Source organism: Myodes glareolus, chromosome 15 (assembly GCF_982192425.1).
Source record: "Myodes glareolus chromosome 15, mMyoGla1.1, whole genome shotgun sequence".
Taxonomy (NCBI): domain Eukaryota; kingdom Metazoa; phylum Chordata; class Mammalia; order Rodentia; family Cricetidae; genus Myodes; species Myodes glareolus.
The window spans coordinates 13,164,618-13,189,160 of NC_142040.1; the positions used below are offsets into that span (position 1 = coordinate 13,164,618).

The window sequence follows — 24,543 nt, forward strand, 5'->3', positions numbered from 1 at the left end:
TTTACAGAAGGGGGATTTTCAGTGATTATTTTTATGTGTAAAAAGTAATGTGTAGCTGTTGAGAAGATGAGTAGGTGAAGGGCTTGCTCAAGCACAATGATCAGACATTGGATCCTTGGAAGTCACATAAATGTTGGACAGGTATAGCGGTGCCTGCAATCCCAGAAGTCAGGAAGTAGAAATAAATCTTCAGAGCAAGCCGACTACTTCAATTAAATAAACCAATGACCTCCATGATCAAATGGAAGAGTGTGTGTGTATGTGTGTGTGTGTGTGTGTTTCAGAGGAATCAAGGGAGACATCTCTACCACTGGCCTCACAAGTGTACTCATGTGTATACACACATAGGAGAGAAAGAAAAAGAGATTCGGAAAAGTGTGTAACTAAAGAGAATTTTTGCTAAGAATTAATAATCCCAGGTTCTTCAGATCTCCAAAAATGGAGTCTCCAATTTTGTAACCAAACACCCTAAATCCACCAGTCAGTGAGGGCAGAGCCACGAAGCACAAACAGGTGATACAAGTCAGGCTTATCCCTCTGAAGAGATGCTCAGCAGTCAAAAGCACCTTTAGAGGACCTGGGGTTGGTTTCCAGCACCCACGTGGGGACATATAACGCTATCACTCTGGTTCCAGGGGAACCATTGCCCTCTCCTGGCCTGTGCAGTCATCTGACATATAGGAAGTGAACTTACATACATACCTTCGGGTCAAAAATTCATACACAGAAAATGAAAGTGAATAATTTTTTAAATACAGGTTTATTGCTTGAAGAAGGAAGGAACACACCACAGTGCTGAAGATGGAACTCAGTTGACAGAGTACTTGCCTGGAATGCTTGAAATCCAGGGTTCAATGCTCAGCACGGCACACAGTGCGGGGAGGGGTATATACCTGCTATTCCAATACTGAGGGAGGTGGTAGCAGTGAGATCAGAAGTTCAAGGTAATCCCTGGCCAGCCTTAGCTACAGGAGACCTTGTCTTGAAAGAAAATAAACAACAGGAAAATCAATATTAAGATGAGTGGGGAGGCTCATGTCTGTAATCCTGGCATTCAGTAAACTGAGGCCAGCCTGAGTCCTGGGCCGATCTGAGCTAGAGAATGTGATCTTGCCTCAAAAGACACATGGAGAGCCCAGTGTGATGTGGCACACCTTTAATTTCAACACTGGGAGACAAGAGGCAGGCAGATCTATGAGTTCAAGTCCAGCCAGGACTACAGAGCATGTTCCAGGATAGCTAGAGCTACATAGAGGAACTCTGTCTTGAAAATCTTTGTCTTGAAAGAGAGACAGAGACAGAGCTAGAGAGGAAGATCCCCCTACCCAAAAAAAAATACAACAGCACACTATAGATAATTCACAAAGCAGTATCTTCTTCAAAAAAATTAAAATGCATTCATTAGAAATTTGCACACTGATGTTGGAAATACTCGTTCAAACATGGAAAGGCAGGCACAGTTCTGTCATGCAAAGCCCATATTCATATGCATGCATGTTCAAACAAAATTATATTTGGAATGCCTCCAGTAGATTCTTTACTAATCCAGTAAGCATGAGTTTCTCCACAACATATAAAAATAGTGAATCCAAGTAACTCGTGACTTGGCTAATTTGCTACATGTTTCATGGAGGTTCTTAGTGAAAACAAAATCCAGACGCTTTCAAGGTACCTTAACAATAATTCAAATGGGCAGAAGCCTTGGCCCTAAACAGCACTGTAACCCAGGTCTTCTAGAAGGCACAGCACTTAGAAGGTGGAGGTAGTAGAATCAAGAATTACCATTCTCAACTACAAAGTGAGTTTGAGGCCTAAGTTTCAAATGTTTTTGTCTCTAAAAGAAAATGTTATTCATATGAACAACTTGTTCAAAGGCCTTTTGGTAACCTTCTTACTTTAGTGTGTAATGTTTCAGGTATCTCACCTTGTCTCTGAGCTCAACTTCAGATACATCTTGTACCTGTACCTCTTTGTTTATTGAGAATGGCAGCTCATAAAGGGCACGGAATTGTCAATAAAGTGCATTACTAGGATTTTTGCTCATACAGGATTCTACAGTGACATAAATTAAGGTACTACAGTGACAGAGTCAGAAGCTCCCAGCCAAAAGCGTAAGCCCCTCCCTCCCCAAAGGACCTCTAAAATTCTAGATTCTACTCATAAAATACTCTAACTGCCCTAATTGCTGGGCCCTTCCCCAAAAAGTTCAATCTCTGGGTGAAATCCCAACCATCTCTACCCTGGAAAGCTCCACCCTGAAAAGTTCCACCCCTTTCCCAAGAAACTCTACATAAGCCCTGCATCCTGTTCAGATTGCTGCTGTTTCTCACCTGAGCAGAGGCAGCCACCCTCCAGGATTTTTCCTTTCTGATAAATGTCCTGTGTGAGGTTTGTTGCTGTAAGCATTGCAGTTCGAATAGAAAGGAAACTGATAATTAGGAGCCAAGGAACACCACAAAGCCACTGTAACAGTGTAACGGCTTACCGTTCTGCTCCAGGGAAAGGTTCCCCAGAGCAACAACTCTGGCCGGTTGGAGACAGTGTTAGAGTTCTGCTCTGCTCTGCTCCAGCTCTGCAGAAAACTGTTACTTCTCTGCTCAGCTCCTTTCCTGTAGAGGAAAAGACTCGCCCAAACCTCATTCAGATTCCCGATGGCTGCATCTGCCAGGGTGGAAAAAGGCAACTCCTAACTGAACCAGTACAGGGCTAATATAGGACTTCTTAGGGGCAGAGTCTTTCAGGGTGGAGATTCTCAGGGTAGTAAATGGCTGTATTTCAATCCTTGAGCTTGGACAAGCTCAGTCATTAGCTGGATTTCGTGCTCAGGGATTCGATGGTTTTCCTGCTCCGAGATTGGATGGGTTTTGTACTGAGTTAATCAGAGGCAGAGTATGTTTCGTCGGCCCTGGTTTCATGGCCAAAGTGTGTTGTTTATTTAACTGGCCCTTTTAGCCTTTTGACTCTGGGTTTCAGGGCCAAGGTGTGTTTCTTTGGCTGGCCCTTTTACCCTATATTCGTGCAGTGTGACGAATACCACAAATATTTGTAGTATTCCTTGGTTCCTGCCTGTGAGGATATCTTTCTATCCAAGCTGTAATTCTTACCAGAAGGATACAAAACCTATTCAACAAAAGGACAACCATTCTTAGTACTGGAACCTAGCTAACTAATCAGTGCTAGTGAAGTCGTGGCTATTGGAGGAGAATCTACAACCACTAGTTTATTAAACCAGCATAATACTTAACAATAATCTAGAGATATTTAGCTTTACACCCATAGATAAGTGCAGTTTTTACCCCAATCAAGGACTCTTTGCAGCATAGGAAGTACACTACAGAAAAGAACAACCAATCAAAATGCCAAACTGTAGAGCCCAGTACCAATGAATACAAACTGTTGAGCCCAGTACCAATGAATACAAACTGTTGAGCCCAGTACCAATGAATACATCTACAAAACAATCCACAGATAAGGCCCAGAGAACATTGCAGAAGATGGGGTAGAAAGATTATCAGACCCAGAAGGTTGAGAAGTTTGCTGTGATATTGTCTCCTCAGTAACATCGATGCTATACCTTAATATCTTGATGTGGGATGCCCTTCTGTATGCTGTGAATATGTCCTATTACCATTGGTTAATAAAGAAGCTGATTTGGCCAATAGCCAGGCACAATGAAGCTAGGGAGGAAATCCAAGCAAAGATAAAAGGAAAAACGAAGATGGAGTCTGGGAGATGCCAGCAACCACTAGAGAAGCAAGATGTGTATTAACAAGCCACTAGCCTCGTGGTAAAATATAGACAAATAGTAATGGGTTGATTTATATGTAAGAGTTAGCCAATAATAATCCTGAGCTAACATGCCAAGCAGTTTGTAATTAATAATTAAGCCTCAGAGAACTGGAGGGCAGGAGAGAAACCTCCAGTTACAATGGCTCACCAGTATGACTGCCCAAAAGTGAGTTGAACAAGGATGACACCAATGGACATACCAAATTAGACAGGGGACTGCCCACAATGTTTCAACCATACACAAAGAACTATGGGCAACTGAGGAAAGCTAGGAAAGAATACACCACTGTCCAGTGTCAAATAAGCTGCCCAGAAGGTACTCAAGTAATATTATCTGGAGTGGACAGATTATATTTAGGAATATGCATGTGCATACATATATGATTACACTAACAATTAGTAAAAAAAAAAAGAGGTCGTGACCTTAAATGAGGCAGATAGGGTTATTTATGAGGAATAAATGGAGGGAGGAAAGGGAAGAAAGAAATGTTGTAATATATTGTAACTTCAAAAATTAAAAAATTATAAAACAAAGTAATTAAAGTTTTGGTCACACAAAACCCAAAGTTACTTGCTGAAAGGGGACTATATTTGTACATGTCCTGAAGATTCTACCAAGTTCTAGGGACTTTGAATGTGGAGGCCTGAAATTATGAGCCTATTTCCATGTTGACCAAAGGTCAGAGTGTTGGGATTTTTCTCTAGTTTCTTCAAGGTTATTGTGCTTCTACCTCAAGCAAAGGCTCCACTCAGGGTTAGGGTTCAGAGAGTTCTGCTCTCTCAAGGTTATTGTTAACAGACACAGCTAAGAGCCAGACCTTGTACTCCAGGAATAGAGAAGTAGATTTGTTCCTACCTCAAATAAAAGTCCAAGGATCCAACTAAACTCCATATGGAGATAACTTAGGATTCCACCCAGGGAGTGCTTTACCTACAGAATGTTTTGGTCTAGAGTGTGAGCATGACTTAGTGACATTTTTTTTCCAACAATAGAATGTTTAATTATGAATGTAGCCTGCAACTTTCAATTGGTATGTGCATTTCCTATATCATGTTAATGCAGTCTTTTGTCTTCCTCCTACTTTTTGGGGTCAAGGGTATTTTAAGCAGTTGGAAATTAAATGGGGGTAAATTTTCAGTACTCACTGGAGCATCCCACCATGTAGGGTGGCCTTTCTGCATGCTCATAGGCCATGTGTCAAAAGCCCCTTAGTCCACAACCTTAGCTCTCCATGCCACGCTAAAACCGGCTCCCAGACTACAGAGGCTGCATCTTGGTGAGTCCCTTTTTCTTGTCTATTCTATACGGTTTTGGGAGCCCCATTCTTACTTACTTTTGTCAATTATCAGACTCTTGTGGAAGCCGGATTTTTTTCAATTATCAGATTCTTGTGGAAGACTGGGTCTAGCTGAGATGGACTTTGTTTGCTTTAGGGATGCCTAGCATTCAATTTTCATGACCCCATTAGGCCTAAGAGCTATTTTATTGGACACGCTGTATTAGACCGAGGCCATGTGGTTGGGCATAGACTTTAAAATGGGTGCTTGCAGTTCAACGCCAGATCCACTGTTGCCCCTGGGATGCCTCTTACAAAATCTTTATAAATTGGGGCTGTCCAATACAATCTGTCCCTAACAACTAATTTCCCTATGTACTAAGATTTGGCCTCAAGGTTCCCAGGTCCAGGGAGAGCTCCCCAGATTGTTCCTTGAGCAGCAGAGGAGAGGGTGCCTGAACTGGCCTTATCTCATAGCCACACTGATGAATATCTTGCATATCACCATAGAACCTTCATCTGGTGATGGATGGAGATAGAGACAGAGACCCCCATTGGAGCACTGGACTAAGCTCCCAAGGTCCAAATGAGGAGCAGAAGGAGGGAGAACGTGAGCAAGGAAGTCAGTACGAGGGGTGTGTCCGCCCACTGAGACAGTGGGACTGATCTAATGGGAGCTCACCAAGGCCAGTTGGACTGGGACTGATGGAGCATGTAATCAAAATGGACACTCTGAATGTGGCTGTCAATGAAGGCTTACTGAGAAGTCAAGGACAATGGCATTGGGTTTTTATTCTACTGCATGGACTGACTTTGTGCAAGCCTGGTTTGTTTGGATGCTCACCTTTATAGACCTGTATGGAGGGGGGAGGACCTTGGACTTCCCATGGGGCGGGAAACCCTGATTGCTCTTAGGACTGGAGAGGGAGGGGGACGTGGGGAGGGGGAGGGAAAAAGAAGGTGTGGAGGAGGTGGAAATTTTTAATAAATAAATAAATAAATGAAAAGATTCGGCCTCAATACTATCTTGACAATGGGATGCGTTGGCCACCACAAGGAAGTCTTGAGCTTACCACCCTCCAGAATCTAGAAAAGTTTTACCGCTGTAAGGACAAATGGGCTGAGCTTACATATGTCCATAGTTTTTGGCTCTGCATTCTTGCCCTACCCTTAGTAGCCAGTGTCTCACAGCACAGGTCTTGGTAGTTAAGGCTGCAATGCCTCCAAATTTGGGGTCATCTGGGAATTGGGACCCCAACAATTCCAGCTGGACCTTGCAGCCAGAGGCACTGGCCCCCTCCCTCACTCCCTCAAGCCCACACTGCCTAACCCCCTCCTGTGGAGCAACAGTCTTCACATTTCTCTCTTTCCCTGTCCACCCCCTACATTGAAAATCCAGAAGTTCAAGGTCAACCTTACCCACCGTACTATTCCCCTCCCCTTCCTACCTCATTTTCCTCACCCTTGGACCCCCTCTGCTCACTGGGCTAGCCCCTCCCAATCCTCTCCAGTCTCCTCCCACACCAGATCCCACCATAGCTCCGCCCTTCTCTGCCCTCTCTGGGAAGTGGCAGGAGTCAATGGCAGTGTGAAAGTTCATGTTCCCTTTTCTCTTCCAGATCTCTCTCAGATAAATAGCGGCTAGGTTCCTTTTCTACTAACCCTTCTGCTTATTTATATTCTACTCTCACTCCTGAGGAGCAAAATAAAATTCAGGTAGCAGCTAGGCAGTATGCAGACCAGACTCATTTGGTAGGCAATACAGTCCCCGGGGAAGAGGTGGCTCTGTCAGCCACAGAACCACACTGGGACTACCAACCGGGCCAAAGCGGCCAACAGAGGAGGGCCATTATGGTTTGTTGTCTCCTTCAGTGTATGCCTCAGAAAAAGTAGTTAATTTTTACAAACTACAAGAGATTACACAGCTAACAGATGAAAATCCAGCCATTTTTTTAAAGTTGGTTACAAGAGATCGTGTTCCAATATACCAGGCTAAATCCCCAGTGGGAGCCACGGTCTTGGCTACCCATTTTATTTCTCAGTCAGCACCAGATATTAGAAAAAAAGAAAGGTTGGGGAGGGACCCAAACCCCTGTATGGGAATTGGTGAAAATGGCCTTTAAAGTTTTTAATGCCTGAGAAGAAACAGCTGAGTCTTCCTGACAGGCAAGGCTACAACAAGCAGCTAATCTGCAGGCTCAGGCCTTAGCAGCTGCCCTAAGGTCACAGGAAGGGGGACAAGGGAAGTCAACCACAAGGCTCTACCCTGATGGAGCCCAGCCTAAGTCAACCTCACAGACAAGCTGTTTTAAGTGAGGCCTAAATGGTCATGTGGCACGATATTTCACTATGCCTCTATCGAGGTTATGCCCTATCTGCTAGCAACGAGGACACTGGAAATCACAATGTCCCTGTGCAGGCTTGTCCTCTATGCCATACCATGGAGGTCTGGCCTAACCAACATCAGCAAGTGAAACCAAGCCAACCTTTGAACTTCTCAGCCTTGCAGAGGATTGATGCTGCCCAGACTTGGTATATCCTGTAACCCTATCAGAGCCTAGGGTAAAGTTGCAGGTAACGGATAAGTCCATTACTTTTATTTTGGACACGGGAGCTACCTATTCTGTTCTAACATCTTACTTGGGCCTTACGTTCCCTCACCAATTTCAGTTATAGGGGTAAACGGGACCCATTCCTCTCCACTTAAAACTTTGCCACTGCCCTGCATTCTTGCAGTACAATTTTTCTCTAATTCTTTCTTAGCGATACCTGCTTGCCTTTACTGGGTCAAGATATCCTTAGCTGCTTCAGGCCCACACTCACTGTGGCCCCCACACACTCTCCTGACTTACACTTTCTTCTCACTTTAATAGCCTTCAGGTTCCTGCCCCAGACTGTTCTGTGCCTACTCTCCCTGATCCAGTAGAGCCCCAAGTAAGGGAAAATTCTACTCCTGTGATTGCTACTCACCACCAGTTAGTGCTAGTTCACCTTAAAGACCCTTCATCCTTCCCTTCCAGATCCCAGTTTCCTGTTTCTGAAACCCACCACCAAGGCCTTAAGCCTATCATCACCCGTCTCCTGTCTCAAGGACTTTTAATTACTATCAACTCACCTTGCAACACTCTAATTCTTCCTGTGTGGAAGTCCTCTGGTGCTTACCGCCTTGTTCAAGACCTCCGCTCATAAATGAGGCAATCATTCCGGTTCACCAAGTGATTAACAACTCTTACAATCTCCTGTCTAACATCTCTCCTACAACTTTCTACTTTACAGTTCTAGACCTAAAACATGCCTTTTTTACTGTCCCTTTACACCCTGACTCATACGTCCTCTTTGCCTTCACCTGGGAGGACCCTGACTCCTGGTCCTCCAGACAGCTTACGTGAACTGTTCTCCCTCAAGGTTTTTGAGACAACCCCCATTTCTTTGGCCAAGCTCTGGCTCAAGATCTCTCAAACTTTGATGCACGTTCCAGCACACTCCTCCTGTACATGGACGACCTACTTCTCTGCAGTCCTACATTGTCTCTGTCCCAACAGGCCACCTCTGTGCTCCTGAACTTCCTCGGATCTCTGGGATATCAAGTTTCACCAGATAAGGCTCAGCTATGCTCTCCTACAGTGGTATATTTGGGTGTTCAACTTAGCCTGGGGTCTAAGACCCTCACCTCTGACAGGGTGCAGGCACTGTGCGATTTACAGCCTCCAACTACAGGGGCTCAGATCCTCTCATCTTTGGGTATGTTGGGGTTCTTCCGTCACTAGATCCCTAACTTTTCCATTACAGCCAAACCTCTGTACCAGGCAGCCAGAAAGACGGCCACGGGCCCTCTCACCCACCCAGCCATCGTCTATCGTCACTTCTCTCTACTGCGAGACATCCTTCTAACAGCTCCTGCCCTTGCTCTTCCAGACCCCACAAAGTCTTACCATCTTTATAAAGATGAGAGGTCAGGAATGGCCACAGGAGCTCTAACCCAATAGGCTGGGCCTTCGAATCAGGCTGTCGCGTTTTTTGTCCAAACAGTTAAACTTACTCGGGAGGCTCTCAAGATTGCCTTGTCTGGGCCAGTCACGGTATATTCCACCCATTGCCTATTAGACCTTCTGAGACACTCCTCTCTCTCCCTCCTTGGGCCTTAATGAGTCGAGGCCTTCCACTTACTTTTTCTAGAAAACCCCCAAATTACTTTGGCTTCCAGTCCTGCCCTAAACCCCGCAACTCTCCTTCCTGTTCCTTCTCCCTCTGGTACCTCCTCTCACTCTTGCCCAGAGGCTGTAATGCTTTAACCTCACCCCTGCCTGCCAGGTCTTCAGGACCAGCCACTTGCAGATCCTCTACTCACCCTGTTTGTTGACGGAAGTTCCCTTATAGATAAATCAGGAAACTGACAGGCAGCGTATGCAGTGGTTACGTCCACTGACGTAGTCAAAGCGACCTGCCTGCCAATGGGAACCTCATCACAGAAGTCTGAATTAGTTGCCTTGACTAGGGCACTCCAAATTGCTAAGGGCCAATGGGCTAATATCTACACTCTAAATATGCCTTCTTGATAGCCTACATTCATTCTGTACTGTGGAAGGAAAAGGGTTTCCTTACTACCAAGGGCACTCCCATAGTTAATGGACCCCTTATAGCCAACCTTTTGGAGGCCCTCCAGCTCCCCACAGAAGTAGCCATTATTCACTGTCAGGGACATTAATCCTCCAAGGATCCAGTGGCCTTAGACAATGCCAAGGCTGACTCAGCAGCCCCCGGGGGTTGGCCTCCATCTCCTTGGACTCCATAGGACATATTTTCTTCTTAACTCCCTCCTATCAGCCCTGTTACCAACCTAAAGAGAGGGATGAGCTTATAAAAAGGGGGCGACGAAAACAAAGGATGGATGGTTCTATTTAAATAACCATCTCATTCTTCCTCAAGACCAGGCATTGTCGATCATTTCAGACATCCACCAGACCTTACGTATAGGCCCCCAAGCTTTGTCCCGCTTCTTGGAGCCCCTTTTTGACCCCACCCATCTCCGAGATTCTAGTTTACAGGTTCACTCCTCCTGCCATACGTGTGCCCAGGCCGACCCACAGGGGACTCTCCACATACGTCAGTCTCTACTCTAGCTTCGCAGATACCAATCAGGCGAAGATTGGCAGGTTGGTTTCACTCATATGCCTACTCATAAAAAACTCCTATCTCCTAACACTTGTGGATACTTTTCCTGGATGAACAGAAGCATTTCCAACCTCTAGGGAAATAGTTGCTGTGGTGGCTCAGATACTCCTGGACCACATTATTCCTAGGTTTGGTGTCCCACAAACCATCCAAATGGACAACAGGCCAGCCTTTACTTCCAGGGTTATCGAGCTTGTATCAGAAGCTCTCAACATCTCCCGGAAATTCCACACCCCCCTACCACCCACAATCCTTGGGAAAGGTGGAGAGGACCAATGGACTCATCAAGCAACAGCACCAAGGTCTTCACTGAACTCAGGTTATCTTGGCCCTCCCTTCTCCTCATTGCCCTCACTCGCCTCAGGCCCATCCCACATTCTCCTATGGGCCTGAGCCCCTTTGAGCTGCTTTATGGCAGGCCCTTGCTCCTTAACTATCATCTTCCAGTCCAAACTCCTCCACTGGAGGGATACCTACCCTACCTCTCCCTTTTAAGGTTCCCTTCTCCATTCACACGCTGACCGTTGTCTTCCTGCCCCAATACCAGTGGACCCTAATGCTTCTAAACCTGCCCCGCTCTCTCCAGAGGACAGAGTGCTCTTCAAACAGTTAACTCCTAGGTCTCTTGAACCTCGATGAACAGGACCTCACATGGTAATCCTCACCACCCCTTCAGCTGCCAAGTTCTTGGGACACCCATGCTGTACCATATTTCCAGGCTCAAGCGGGCACCTACTCAAGACACTTGGTCTGTCCAGCAGACAGGACCTGGTTTTCCAAGATGCCACAATGAAGGACCTACTTGTTCCTCATCCTGGCACACTCATCTTTGGTGATACAAACAAGATGGGTAAAGACATCTGCCTTCTCACCTCCCCCAAGGAACAGATGCCTGCATCTCAGGGATTGTTGCAAAAGGAGCGACAGGCTGAGTTTCGGCCCGGATCCCAGCTCCCTGACTAGTTTACTCCCGAAATAATTACACAGAAACTGTATTCTTTTAAACACTGCCTGTCTCATTAGTTCTAGCCTCTTATTGGCTAACTCTCACATTTTGACTAGCCCATATCTAATAATCTGTATGCTACCACTGATGCGGGAGAATTGTCTGTATTCTGTCAATCATATTTTAATAAAACGCTGATTGGCCAGGCAGGCAGTATAGGCGGGAAAACCAGACAGGAAGTAGAGGTGATGCAATGAGAACAGGAGAATTCTGGGAAGCAGGGAAGTTCCTCTGCCATTCCTGCGCAGACCACCGAAGAGGCAAAATGTAAGCTGTCACACTAAGAAAGGTACTGAGCCCATGTGGCTAATGTAGATAAGGATAATGGGGTAACATGAGTTATAAGGACTAACAAGAAGCCTGACCTAATGGGCCAATCAGTTTATAACCTTATGGAGTCCTGTGTGTAATTTCTCTTTGGAATTTGCCGGCTGTGGGGTACTGGGCGGGATGGAAAACCCAAACAAGCCGGCCCTTCATGTTACACACCACGAGGTCGTGGCTTACCGGCATGAGTCTAGCCAGTGTCCGTCTTGGGAAGGGGAATCATGGTGTCTGCCTGACTCTGCTTCCTTTCTCCTAGCATTCTGTTCTGTCTACTCCACCCACCTAAGGGCTGGCCTATCAAAAGGCCAAAGCAACTTCTTTATTTAACCAATGAAAGTAACACATAGACAGAAGGCCCACCTGCTCCAAGGGATGACTGTAAACAAGATGCCTTTCCAGCCACATCTCTTGCTGAGCGTGGACCCACCAACACCCAGCTTTCTCCTTCCCCACATTGCCCCATGCCCGCAGGAAGTAGCCAGACTTGAGTCAACGCTACTTTTTCCTAAGAGAGCCTAAATGTTAGTCAAAATATCACCTCAGCTTCCTGTTACCGCTTATACAAACAGTCTGGAATGTAAGTCCCAGTCTCTGGCCTCCATCTTGGGAGGCCCCATCCCTGTGCCCACCAAGCCTTGACCCCTCCCCAGAGGAGGGTCAAGACAGTCCACCAAAACCTTGACCACTCCCCCAGTCTATTTAAACTGCTTCCTTGGAAAGTTCCCTCATGGTCCCCCCTTCCTTCGTGGTCATGTTTGCAGCATCCCGCCCCCCCCCTCAGGAGGGGCCACCCAAGAGTACAGGAATCTCATTAAACCTGGATATTTTTAAATTTGGCTTGTTGTGATTTGGCTTGATTGGGATTTTTGCGTCGGCAGAGAGTTCGCATTAGGAAATTCTTAACACTATCCTATATGTTTCTCTGTTTTATTATTTTCATTCATGTTTTCATATTCTTTACTGTATTTCTAATCCCCACGCCTTTACCATGGCAAGAGGTATTTTTGTCGTGTCTGGTCCCTGACACTTGAAGCAGGAATTAAAAATTAGACATGTTTGTGTTCCTATTACTACCCCTAACTCTTAGGATCAGGTTTATAGTGGTGATTCAGTAAGTACATGATGAAATGGAAATTTTAATTTGCATAATTACTATATAAAATATTGCAAAGACTTTTTTGCATCTATATTTTAAATAGTTCTAAAACAGAACAAAGTATCAATTTGGGGCAATCACATAAAAATAAAAGATAATGTTATTTTTTATTGGTCAGCATATTTTATTGTAGTGCTGGCCTCTGAACCCAGGATTTCCCACATTAGGCAAGTGCTATACCTCTTGTTCACTATACCCAAGTGCTCTATTCTCAGCTCTCTTTTCATGTATTTTGATATAGACTCCCACGAAGTTACCAAGGCTGAGCCTGAACTTTCATCTTCCTGCCGCAGCCTTCTGAGTAGCAGGCCTCACACTTGGGCCCCATTAGATGGGAGATATTTTCCTTACCCTTAATTTTGCTTTGTTTTGAAAAAAGTAAGCATTTGCTATAGATAGCTCCTTTTCTCTTAGTGGTAACTTCAAAGACAAGGGACAAAACTAGAAAAGAATTTTAGAATCAATGTTAATTGTACAGCAGAAAAATAGAATTGTAATAGATTTACTAGTTTTACAGTATAATTTGTAAATCTCTTTTTAAAACATTGGAAACCCATGTCAATAGCTAAAGGAATACAGTAACATGTCATACTTGTTATGATGTTATAACAAGTATATTATTTTTGTGAGCTTAAATATAATATTTTTGTGAGCTTATGATGTTAAAACAAGTATATTATTTTTGTGAGCTTAAATGTAATTCACTCTGAAATTGCCTGGCGCGAGCGAGAAGGAAACACGGAACATGCAACAAACCCACTTAGAGGTTTATTAGAGGGGGTGCGTTCAGGCCTTGGGAGTCAGTGTGTAGAGAGAGAAAGAGAAAGATGGTGCATCCATCGTTTCAAAAGCTGCCTAGCACGTGCACACAGGGGGTTGGTGTGACTATGTCATACACAGGTGACAGGCTCATGCATGCGTGCAAGGGCTTAACTGAGTCATCATGGACATAATCATGCATGTGCACAAGGGCTTAGCTGAGTCATCATGGACATAATCATGCATGTGCACAAGGGCTTAGCTGAGTCATCGTGGATATAACCATTCCTGTATGTATGTGGGTCACATGGGGCCCTTTAACATTCAGGCACCTCCACGTTCGAGGGCCTATTTGCATGTGCATGGTTCTAGAACCCGAAAGTATGAGCCTTATGTGACTGAAATCACTCATTACACACTCTTTTCCTTAAAAACAAAAATTCAGATAAGAATGTCATATATCCCAGACAGCCCTGAAACTCATTATATAGTTGACTTTTAACTCGTCGGACACTGATTCCTCTGTGCTGAGATTACAGGCATTCACCACCACTGCTGGCTTTGCTCCTTTTTCTGTAAGCTCGCTTTGCTGTGTGTCTCTTAAATCAGAAACTATGTGTTAGTGAATTAAAGGAAATAGGTTAAGGAAATTTATACAAGATTTGACATTAAAAATACTCTAAGCTGGGGATGGGGGGATTGCCCAGTAGATTAAGCATTTGCCTTTCAAATGTGAGGACCAGCATTAGGATGCCCAGAACTCAAGTGAAAACCTAACATGCCTGTTGGGTACCTGTAACCCTGCCCATTACTCTGAACACAGAGATGGGGGAATCTCCTGATAGGCTGGCTAGTTAGCCTAGCTGGTTTCATTGAAATGATGTTTCAATAAATACACTGGAGAGAGATTGAGGAAAACATCTGCTATCAAATTTGAACTTTTACATGTTTATCACACTTGTAATCATGCATATATACATGAACTCAAAGCATACATGCAAATACACATACAAAAAGTGATTTCAAATTGCATAAATAAAATTAATACCTTATTCTTCTGCTTCCTCTTCTTCCTTTTGTGGTAAGAACACATTGTGTCAGATTCTATAATTTTCTCACAGCGTTAAGGTCACTAGGATAAGGCTTTTAAAAATGGGAAGATTTACCCAAAGCAAAAAAGGAATTCCCAGTACTGTGCTCTTGCAAGTTCCTTTAGCAAAGAATAAAGAGCCTCTCTTTGGAGACCAAAGGGTAACAGTGCTAGTAAAGCATGTCCTCTGATTGCAAGTCTTGGGCTGCAGGTAATATCTGCACTTAAAATACTTAGAATCTGTCTACAAATAATACAAAGCACATTTTAAAAACTGTTGCACAATGACAAATATATTTATTTTTAAAAACCACTGAAAATTTTCCTGTTAATTTCTTACTTCTTAGTGCTGTCTAATTTTCATTCGACATCTTTAGTAGTATCTCTGTCACCAAGTTGTGAATTTACACTTCCCTATTCTAGGAAGACTAGAGCGTGTTTTGTTTGAATTAGCTCCATTTAGCAGCAGTGAAATGTGATCTAAAGATGAGGTGAGGTGGGTGTGGTTATGCACGCCTGTGTTCACAGAGCTTGAGAGGCTTAGAAAGGAGGGTCATCACTTTGAACGTGATAGAAGAGAAAGTGGGAAGTAGTCTACAAGATATAGGCACAGGAGACCAGTTCCTAAGCAGAACCCCAGGAGCGCAGACAATAAGAGAAACAATGAATAAATGGGACCTATTGAAACTGAGAAGCTTCTGTAAAGCAAAGGACACTGTCAGTAAGACCAAAAGGCTACCTTCTGACTGGGAGAAGATCTTCACAAACCCCTCATCAGACAAAGGTCTGATCTCCAAAATATACAAAGAACTCAAGAAACTAGACACTAAAACTCTAATTAACCCAATTAAAAAATGGGGTACTGAACTGAACAGAGAATTCACAACAGATGAACTTCGAATGGCCAAAAGGCACTTAAGGTCATGTTCAACCTCCTTAGCAATCAGGGAAATGCAAATCAAAACCACTTTGAGATACCATCTTACACCTGTCAGAATAGCCAAACTCAAAAACACCAACGATAGCCTATGCTGGAGAGGATGTGGAGTGAGGGGAACACTCATCCATTGTTGGTGGGAATGCAAACTTGTGCAGCCACTGTGGAAATCAGTGTGGCGGTTTCTCAGGAAACTGGGAGTCAACCTCCCTCAGGACCCAGCAATTCCACTCTTGGGAATATACCCAAGAGATGCCCTATCATACTACAAAAGCATTTGTTCAACTATGTTCATAGCAGCACTATTTGTAATAGCCAGAACCTGGAAACAACCTAGGTGCCCCTCAATAGAAGAATGGTTAATAAAGGTGTGGAACATATACACATTAGAGTTCTACTCAGCAGTAAAAAACAATGACATCTTGAATTTTGCATGCAAATGGATGGACATAGAAAACGCTTTACTGAGTGAGGTAAGCCAGATCCAAAAAGAGGAATATGGTATGTATTCACTCATATGTGGATTCTAACCATAATTAAAGGTCTTTGAGCCTATTATTCGTGATCCTAGAGAAGCTAAATAAGAAGGTGAACCTGATGAAAATCACGTAGCTATCTGCCTGGAGATTGGAAATAGACAAGAGTCCCAGGTAACCTCGGGTGCATGGGGGGTGGGAGGGTTGTTGGAAGGGGAGAGGGTTATAGAGCAGGGAGTAGGGGAGGAATGGGGAAAGCTAGGTGGACTGGGATGGGGGGAGGGAGGAAGGATGGATATGAGATCAGGGAAGAATATATTTCAACTAAGGGAGTCATTTTAGGGTTTACAGGAGACTTGATTATAAATGGGATCCCAGGTCCAAGGAGAGATCCCCAGATTGTTCTCTGGACAGAAGAGAGGGTGCCTGAAACGGCCTAGGCCCATAACCATACTGATGAATATTTTGCTTATCACCATAGAACCTTCATCTGGCGATGGATGGAGACAGAGACAGAGACCCACATCGGAACACTGGACTTAACTCCCTAGGTCCAAATGAGAAGCAGAAGGAAAGAGAATGTGAGCAAAGAAGGCAAGATCAGAGAGAACCTTCATCCGACGATGGATGGCGATACAGACGGAGACCCACATTGGAGCACCGGACTGAGCCCCCCAAGGCCCAAATGAGGAACAGAAGGAGGAAGAAAATGAAAAAGGAAATAAGGACTGCGAGGGATGCTATCACCCACTGATACAAGGGGACGGATCTAATGAGAGTTTACCAAGGCCAGTTGGACTGGGACTGAACGAGGACGCAATCCAACCAGATTCTCTGAATTTGGCCGGATTCTCTGAATGTGGCTGGCCCGGAGCCTTTCTGAAAAGCCACTGACAATGGCACTGGGACTTGTTTCCTCTGCATATACTGGATTTTGCGGATCCAGTCTGTTTGGATACTCACCTTCCTGGACCTGGAGGGAGGCGGGAGGAACTTGAACTTCCCACAGGGCAGGAAACCCTGACTGCTCTTAGGGATGGAGAGGGAGGAGGAGAGTGAGTGGGGGGAGTGGGAGGGTGTTGGGAGGAGAGGCGGAAATGGAAACTTTTATAATTTAATAAAATTACTTAAAAAAAAAAAAGAAAGGAGGGTCATTAGTTTGAAACCACCCTGAACTGAACAGTGACTTGTACACAGTCAAGTGTACAAGTCTTGTAAGACTTGTAAGGGGGAGACTGGGCAAGAAGAGAGGGTAGAAAACTTGACTGCAGTTTATGCCAGTGGGGGGTGAAGTACTTTGCACTCTGCCTCTAAAAAAAGGGGGGGGGGGAGAAAAAAAACAGTGAAGACTTTTGGAAGCAATGTAAATTTGACATCTCAAATGCAATTTTGAAAGTTCTAATAACAAAAAAGAAAAGGTAAATCTCAAACATTATGAGAGTTTATTGTAAGATTCGTTTAAAGCAATACTGGAGATGGGAATACCAGGAACTATAAAACTATCTTCCACTTTGGCTTCAGAGATCGGAACACTAGGAGGAACAGAAAACCACCCGGAGAAATGTCGTGTTAGCAGGAGCACGAATACGCATATCCGCCCTCCTCCCCGCTCCCATGGCGCCGGCTTTAGGCCTGAAGGACTTCAGCTTTGGGTGTGCACACACATCCTCTGCGGACCCTGTCACCACTCTGGAACCTTCCTCTCCTTCTCTGTGAGGAGCCGAGGCCCCCACCTCGGCCACGCCCACTTTCTGACACGACGAGGCCACGCCCCTCAGACTCCCGCCCCGCCCAAGGCCCGGAGACCCGAGGCTCCGGAAACGCCTCAGCGGATGCCGGGACGTGATCGTGACGTCAAGCGCGCGTCTCTGGTCTGGGTCGTAGTGTTGCGCGGTCGCGGTCGCGCGTGGCCGCGGTCTCCTGGTGTGTTGCTGTTGCTGTCCCGGTGTCGCTACCCGCTAGGGCTGCACCATGTACCACAGCAGCAGTCAGAAGCGGCACTGGACCTTTGCGGGCGAGGAGCAGCTGGCGCGCCTGCGGGCCGACGCCAACCGCAAATTCAAGTGCAAAGCGGTGGCTAACGGGAAGGTGAGGTCGCGCAGGGCAGCCCCTGCGCCCACGCGAGCGGCTGCGGGAACTTGCGGCCTCTCCTGAAGTCCTCGCTTTGCTTGCAGGCGGGCGGGCAGGGAGCGCGTAGCGCGCTCCTGGCTGGAGCCGCTGCACACAGACGCGGGACCCAGGCTGGCCATGACAGGGACGACTAACATCCTGGGAAATGGCCACAATTAAGCCTTGGGGGATGTCGAGTTTGTGCAAGACTCGAACTGGTCACTTGTCCTGCAGGATGTCAGGACAAACCATTCTCAGTAGTTGGCAAGAGGGGCAAAGGATGGTCCTGCAGACACAGCCGTTGTTGCTGAGTGGGAAGTCAATCACAGGCAGAAAATCATGGTCGTTGTGGGCAAAACTGTACCTGTGCTACAGGGATTGAAGAACGTAGCCAAGGAACTTGTAAACGGAAGCATAAGGTTGAAACTCATGCCGAAACTGAAGGGAGTCTTTCCAAGACTTGAAATGGGGAAATGACTCGTTGGGTTTGCTTTCCATAAACAACCCTCACGCACAAGGTTGCACCAGGAAAGGAAGTAGACAGTTGACACAAGCCAGTTGAACGGGGTTTGATCTATGGTCCTCTCCCCGGGTCTTCTTTCTGTTGTACTGACTTAAGGTGACATTATACTAACTCCTACAGATTTCAAGTAAATAATATTTGCACTCCCAAAACAACCAGGTAGCAAATATACTGAGTCATTTGTTGCTGATTTCTTTAGATTGTGTGACACAGTGATTGACTGAAAAAATGGGAATCGGGAGATATCCAACCAATGAAAATAGTATCGATTTACAGATAATGGTATCAAACCTGGGACCATATTGGTACATGCTCTGTCATGGTTATTTAAAGATATTCAACTGATATTTGGGAAATTGAGAGATGACAGTTTAAATTCAGGTTATTTATTTTGCTTATTATTTCCTACAATATTTTATGTAATGCTTAGCAAACCTACAAAGAGAAAGTGGTGTGATGTATTTTCCCTTTATTGAAGATAGAAATCAAATTTAAGCAGGACGGAGAAGACGGTTTTACGATTAATTCACTGAATTTATGTTGAAATGTTTGCTTTGTTTAAAGGTTCTTCCAAATGATCCAGTGTTTCTTGAGCCTTATGAAGAAATGACACTTTGCAAATACTATGAGAAAAGATTATTGGAATTCTGTTCAGTATTTAAACCAGCAATGCCACGCTCTGTTGTGGTAAGTCATGGTCATAAAGTATAATGCCTTAGCAAGCTTGTGAGAACTGAACTCTTCTAAATTTCCTGTTAAATTCTTTCTTTACTCTAGAAGACTCTCCTTAGTTGTGCTTATTTTTGTCACATTTTTTTCAAGTAGCAAAATTGTATTTATGTTAGAATTATCCTTTATGTTAGCGTAGTCTTAACTATAGAACTAAGTAGGCCCCCAACTACATAACAGAAAAAAAAAAAAACCTAGTTGTTTCTTCTCATATTGTGGTCCAGTACAGGCATCTCAGCAGGAAGTGGCTCTCTTTAGTCTTGGCTAGAATCTCAGGCTCCTGCTCTCTTGTGCCCCTAACATTGGATCACCTTGCAGTCCTCTGCTTCTGAATGGACAAGAGGGAAGTCTGGAGAAGGCATGTCCACTGTTTGAACTCTGGGCTGAAAATCGGCAGACATTCCACTAATTCTGTTGACAGACAGAAGCAAGACTGAGGAATGTGGCGTCTGCCTCGATGCTCATTTCCCTGTGTCAAGTCCTGAACAGTAATGGATCTTAAGTGAAAGTTGTGTATGAGTCAGCTATAGTTTTTTTGTAAATATTAATATATTCATACACGTATCACTATGAGTGAGAAAAACTGATTTTTGTGAGATTTTTAAATAAAGGCCTTACATCTTAAGTAGCTATATCTTGTGAATAGGGCCTCTTCAACGTCATTTCATAGTCTGTTGTACAGTTTGTGACATCCTCATTTTTTTTTGGAAAAAGAAAAACCATTTTTCTTCTGGCCATCTTGACTAGAGAAAGTAGAATTGGGATCCGAGTATAACTCGAGCATTCTCAGTTCTGCGCATCTCATGCCTGTTTGAAACCAGCCCTTGCCTTTCAGCTGCAGCCCCTGCCCTAAGACATTTGAAACTTTCACTAGAAGTCGTTAGAGCTTTGTCTTTGGTCTTATTACTGGTTTCTTGGCAAGGTAGTCTCAGGTCATATCGGCCTTGTTCCAGAGAACGACCTTAAACTTGTAATTCAATCCCTTCAACCTGACAGGCTTGTAGGCTTGTAGACACTGCAAATCTAGTATTATTTACTACTGGAGTGCATGCATGCCTGGCTGGCACACTACCAACTGAGCTGTATCACAGGCTTAAATGGCTTAGGATTATTAGTTTATATGGTTCTGAGTGTTGTGTTTCCTACTAGAGAGAGTGGTCAGTGGTGAGAAGGAATAAGTAACTGGTATTAAAAAGCTAAACAACGAAGAAGTAAAAAAGCTGGTGTTAAGGCTTGCTCTCTCAAGCACCTTTGCCTTGCTTATTACTCTCATGGCTAGTTGTAAAGATCAAGTATTAAAGGCTGTTTTTAAGGTGAATGAATAGAGAAGAACTACCTAAGATTATCCATTTTTATAGTAGAAAAAAATGGAAGAATATTAAATACACATATTTATAGTTTATTTTTAAGTTGCAGACTTATCTGAGAGATGAAATAGTCATGAATAGTATCAGATACAGTTGTTTAGTTTCTATAATGAAATTTGGGTTTTGTCTTTTTCATTATGAGAGCTGTAGAATGAGGTGGTAGGATTAAATTATCTCTTTGGGTCAAGCAATTCTTGAATGAATGTTACAAAATTTGTCGATACAATGAATGCAATTTTTTTGTTGTTTAACATAAATTGTTAGCAAATTTTAGTAAAGGATTTTTCCTGATATCAGTTAAATAAATGGTTATTTTACTGTTTTGTCATGTGATAATAATAGTTGAAGATTCAGGTAGTCCTTAGTTAAGTATAGCCTCTAACCTTTGATAAATGTCTGAATAAATCAGATAACTTGTGATATTATTACTTTATAGAGGTAGCAATATTTTACTAATGTGTTATAAGGATTGGAGTATATTGATATTTTTGAGATTCACACAGTGGCTTATTTATTGGGTGGGATGTACCAGGCGGCACGAGGTGCTGCGGGTTGGCGGCAGTCGTCGTGGCTCACCACAGATCTGGAGTGACAGTCATTTTGTTCTGTTAGCATTTTTCCAAGATTGGGTAACCTGTGATCACTTATTTTAATGCTTAAATTTTTTCTGATTTTAAGTATTCATGTTGCTCTGAATTCTGACAAACATACACACACACACACACACACACACACACACACACAGAAAGGATTGTTCTTCGTAGGCTGGGGACAAGTAGCTGAACATAAAAGAGGCTCCTTTGATTGTCATGTTTTGTTCTATTGCATCCCAGCTTATTTTATACAAGCAAAATTCACAAGTATTGGTGTGGAGAACCTTTTCAAGTAAGCCTGAGCATGAGTCAGTAATCTTTTCAAAATGTAACATGGAACATGTAAGTAGATCCTGCTTTTATAGATGTGTATATTTCTTTCTTTTAATCTTAGGGTACAGCTTGTATGTATTTCAAGCGTTTTTATCTTAATAATTCAGTAATGGAATATCACCCTCGGATAATAATGTGAGTATAAATTTGTCTTTTTGTTTCATTGAAGATGTTTATAATGTGTGGGCATTTGTCTGTGGGAATTATATGAGTTTATTGACTTAATTAAGGACAGTTTAGTCTTGAATTTTTTTTTTCCCTATTTGAAGGTAAGGTCTCCTTCCTTGCCATTATCCTCTATATTGCTAATGGCATTTGAACTGCTATTTGCCTACCGTTCACAGAGTTTTTCTTAAACCTAGCAATTTTACTAATACCACTGTCAGTGGCATCTTTATGCTCCCGATTGTTCAGGCTAAGAATCTTCTGTAGTAATTCCTTTCTCCACTCCCATCAGTTTACAGATCCTGTAGCTTCATATCAATTTTGGTTAAGAAAGGTATATTTTGTTTCTTCTCTTTGCTAAGCATTATACTTACTAAAGATAAGGACAGAATTAGTATAGGACTCATCACGGAATTTGCTGTCATTCATGCTTCTGTTTTTGTTTTTGTTTTTCCCACTCTGTTCTCACCACCTTTATTCTGTGTGCTCTATTTTCCCGCTCTATTCTCACTACTCTGTTCTCAGGCCTTTATTCTGACTTGAGCTTCTGAAAGCTGTGAGCAGTGGCCTGCTTACTAGTTCCCCTCTCTGAACTTAATTTAGTACTCAGGTGAGCTTCCTGCTTGTCCATAAGCTGTTAACTCTACTCAAGGAACTTGAGACTTCTACTGACGACCTTCTGCAATGTTAATTATGTTTACCTGTCTTCTTTGGTCACAAGGTACATATATGTGTACTATTCTGTTTTTAAATTAATTCTTCATTTATATTTCTTGATACACACTACTTTTATTCTTTATTTTGTTCCAGTTTCTGGCTGGATTATATGAAATAAATGTTGACTAAATGCTGTAGCAGTATTAGATGATGGCTCTATTTAACTTACCATTTCTCTTAAGTCTCCTAATGAATAAAAGTTTGAAGAGGAACTCATTTTAACTTACATTTCATTTTTTTAATGTCCTGCAGTGTCTAGCATAGTCACATGTAAATATTAAACAATGTACAAAGTACTTTACGGAATATTTAGGTATTTCTGCCCTCCATTATTTCTTCATGTAGGCTCACTTGTGCATTTTTGGCCTGCAAAGTAGATGAATTCAATGTGTCTAGTCCTCAGTTTGTTGGAAATCTTCGGGAGAGTCCCCTTGGGCAAGAGAAAGCACTGGAACAAATTTTGGAATATGAACTACTACTTATACAGCAGCTTAATTTTCACCTTATCGTCCACAATCCATATCGACCCTTTGAAGGCTTCCTCATTGATATAAAGGTAAACTTACCGACAGGAAATGAGCTAATATATGTACTCCTTTGTTATTCTGTGCTAAAAAGATCTGAAAACTAACTAGTAATATCAAGTTGCAATGTATTTGCAACTTGAGAGTCTGTGCTGGCTCTTCTAGAGTAATAGTGTTCAAACATTAATGGGCCTTAGAGTCCACCTGAAGAGTTTGTTATCTTAGATTGTTAGATAGGAATTTCCAGGTTTCTGGTTTATTAATCTGTTGTAGGAGATTGTGAGTTTATAGTAATGCTCTTAAAGAATTATGGTAACTTCTAATCGATGTATATTGTCATAGATCTGGCCCTAGAGACTTACAGAACCTTAAAAAGGTACTAACATGAAACTAAAATGTAAATGGCTCCTATTTTTAATGTTTTATGAACTTAGGTCACAAATATAGCACCCAAATTATAAGTAAATAGCTGGGTCCTCGGGAAGTTTAGGCTGCAGGATCACTTGAACCTGGAAGTGTGAGACTAGCCTGGCAATGTAGTGACACCGCGTCACTAAACATGTAACACAGATATGTTCATGTGCATGTTTTATGGATAGAACTTATATTCATGTATTTATATGTGCCGTGCATTGATACATAGGTAAATACTGACATAGTCAACTTAAGTTGTTGAAAAGTCTAAGTAAAGTTGAAGAGAAGTCAAGAACTGGTTTTTCTCAGTTAAGCAACTATGGATATTGTTTATGCTAAATATGTCTGAGCATTCAGCCTGGAAACAAGGCAGTACATGACAACTTTCATAGGCCTTACAGTTAGTGTGTTAGATAGCTATTAGTGTACTAAATTTTATAGAGGGAAATATAAAGACTCCAAAAGAAGATGGCCAATTGAAAGGCAAGGAAGACATTGCTGAGAAAGCATTACTTGAAGTGAAATTCAAATCAAGAGTAGGAATTAGGTGCCAAAGGAACATCCCACCAGAGACCTTCCTAGTGGATCCTTCACTGGCAGTAGAACCTAAGGACAAGCAGGCAGAAAGAGGGCCTTCCTTCTTCCATGCCCTGTGAAGGCTTCCAGCAGAAGGTGTGACACCGATTAGAGGCAGATCTTTCCACCTTAAAAGATCTGGTAAAGGTGTATCTTCCTACTTTAAAAGTCTGGATTAGATGGGGATCTTCCCCCTTCAAATGATTTCATTAAGCAGAAATCCCTCACAGGTATGCCCAGCCATTTTTGGCTTCATTTAATTCCTGATGTAGTCAAAAACAGCCATCACAGCATCTGATAAGACTGGACATCTGTATGTGTCATGCATTTTGCAGAGAGGGGTAACAGTGAGGACTACTCATGGCAGCTGAGCAATGAAGAAACTCCTAAGGGACTAAAATTTATACAGGGTTGTAGGATTCATAGAGAAAACAAAGGGAGTAGAGTGTGCTTCTGTAAGAAAGCACAGCAGCTTTCTAATTCTGCTCAGATCAGGCAAAGAAA

The 24,543-nt window shown here is 43.2% G+C and overlaps 1 protein-coding gene across 2 annotated transcripts in view; it reads left to right on the forward strand.

The window, feature by feature from the left end:
• Positions 1-17,838: 17,838 nt before the first annotated feature.
• The window catches only part of Ccnh (cyclin H), a 70,069-nt gene continuing 63,364 nt past the window's right edge, over positions 17,839-24,543 (forward strand). The window contains exons 1-4 of one of the 2 annotated variants that reach the window (XM_085676879.2): positions 17,839-18,077; positions 19,186-19,308; positions 21,705-21,778; positions 22,871-23,081. In XM_085676879.2, the coding sequence (XP_085533005.1) occupies positions 17,961-18,077; positions 19,186-19,308; positions 21,705-21,778; positions 22,871-23,081 (525 nt within the window). In that variant the 5' untranslated portion in view covers positions 17,839-17,960. The remainder of the gene's footprint in view (positions 18,078-19,185; positions 19,309-21,704; positions 21,779-22,870; positions 23,082-24,543) is intronic. The other variant, XM_048455860.3, reaches the window with a different exon arrangement.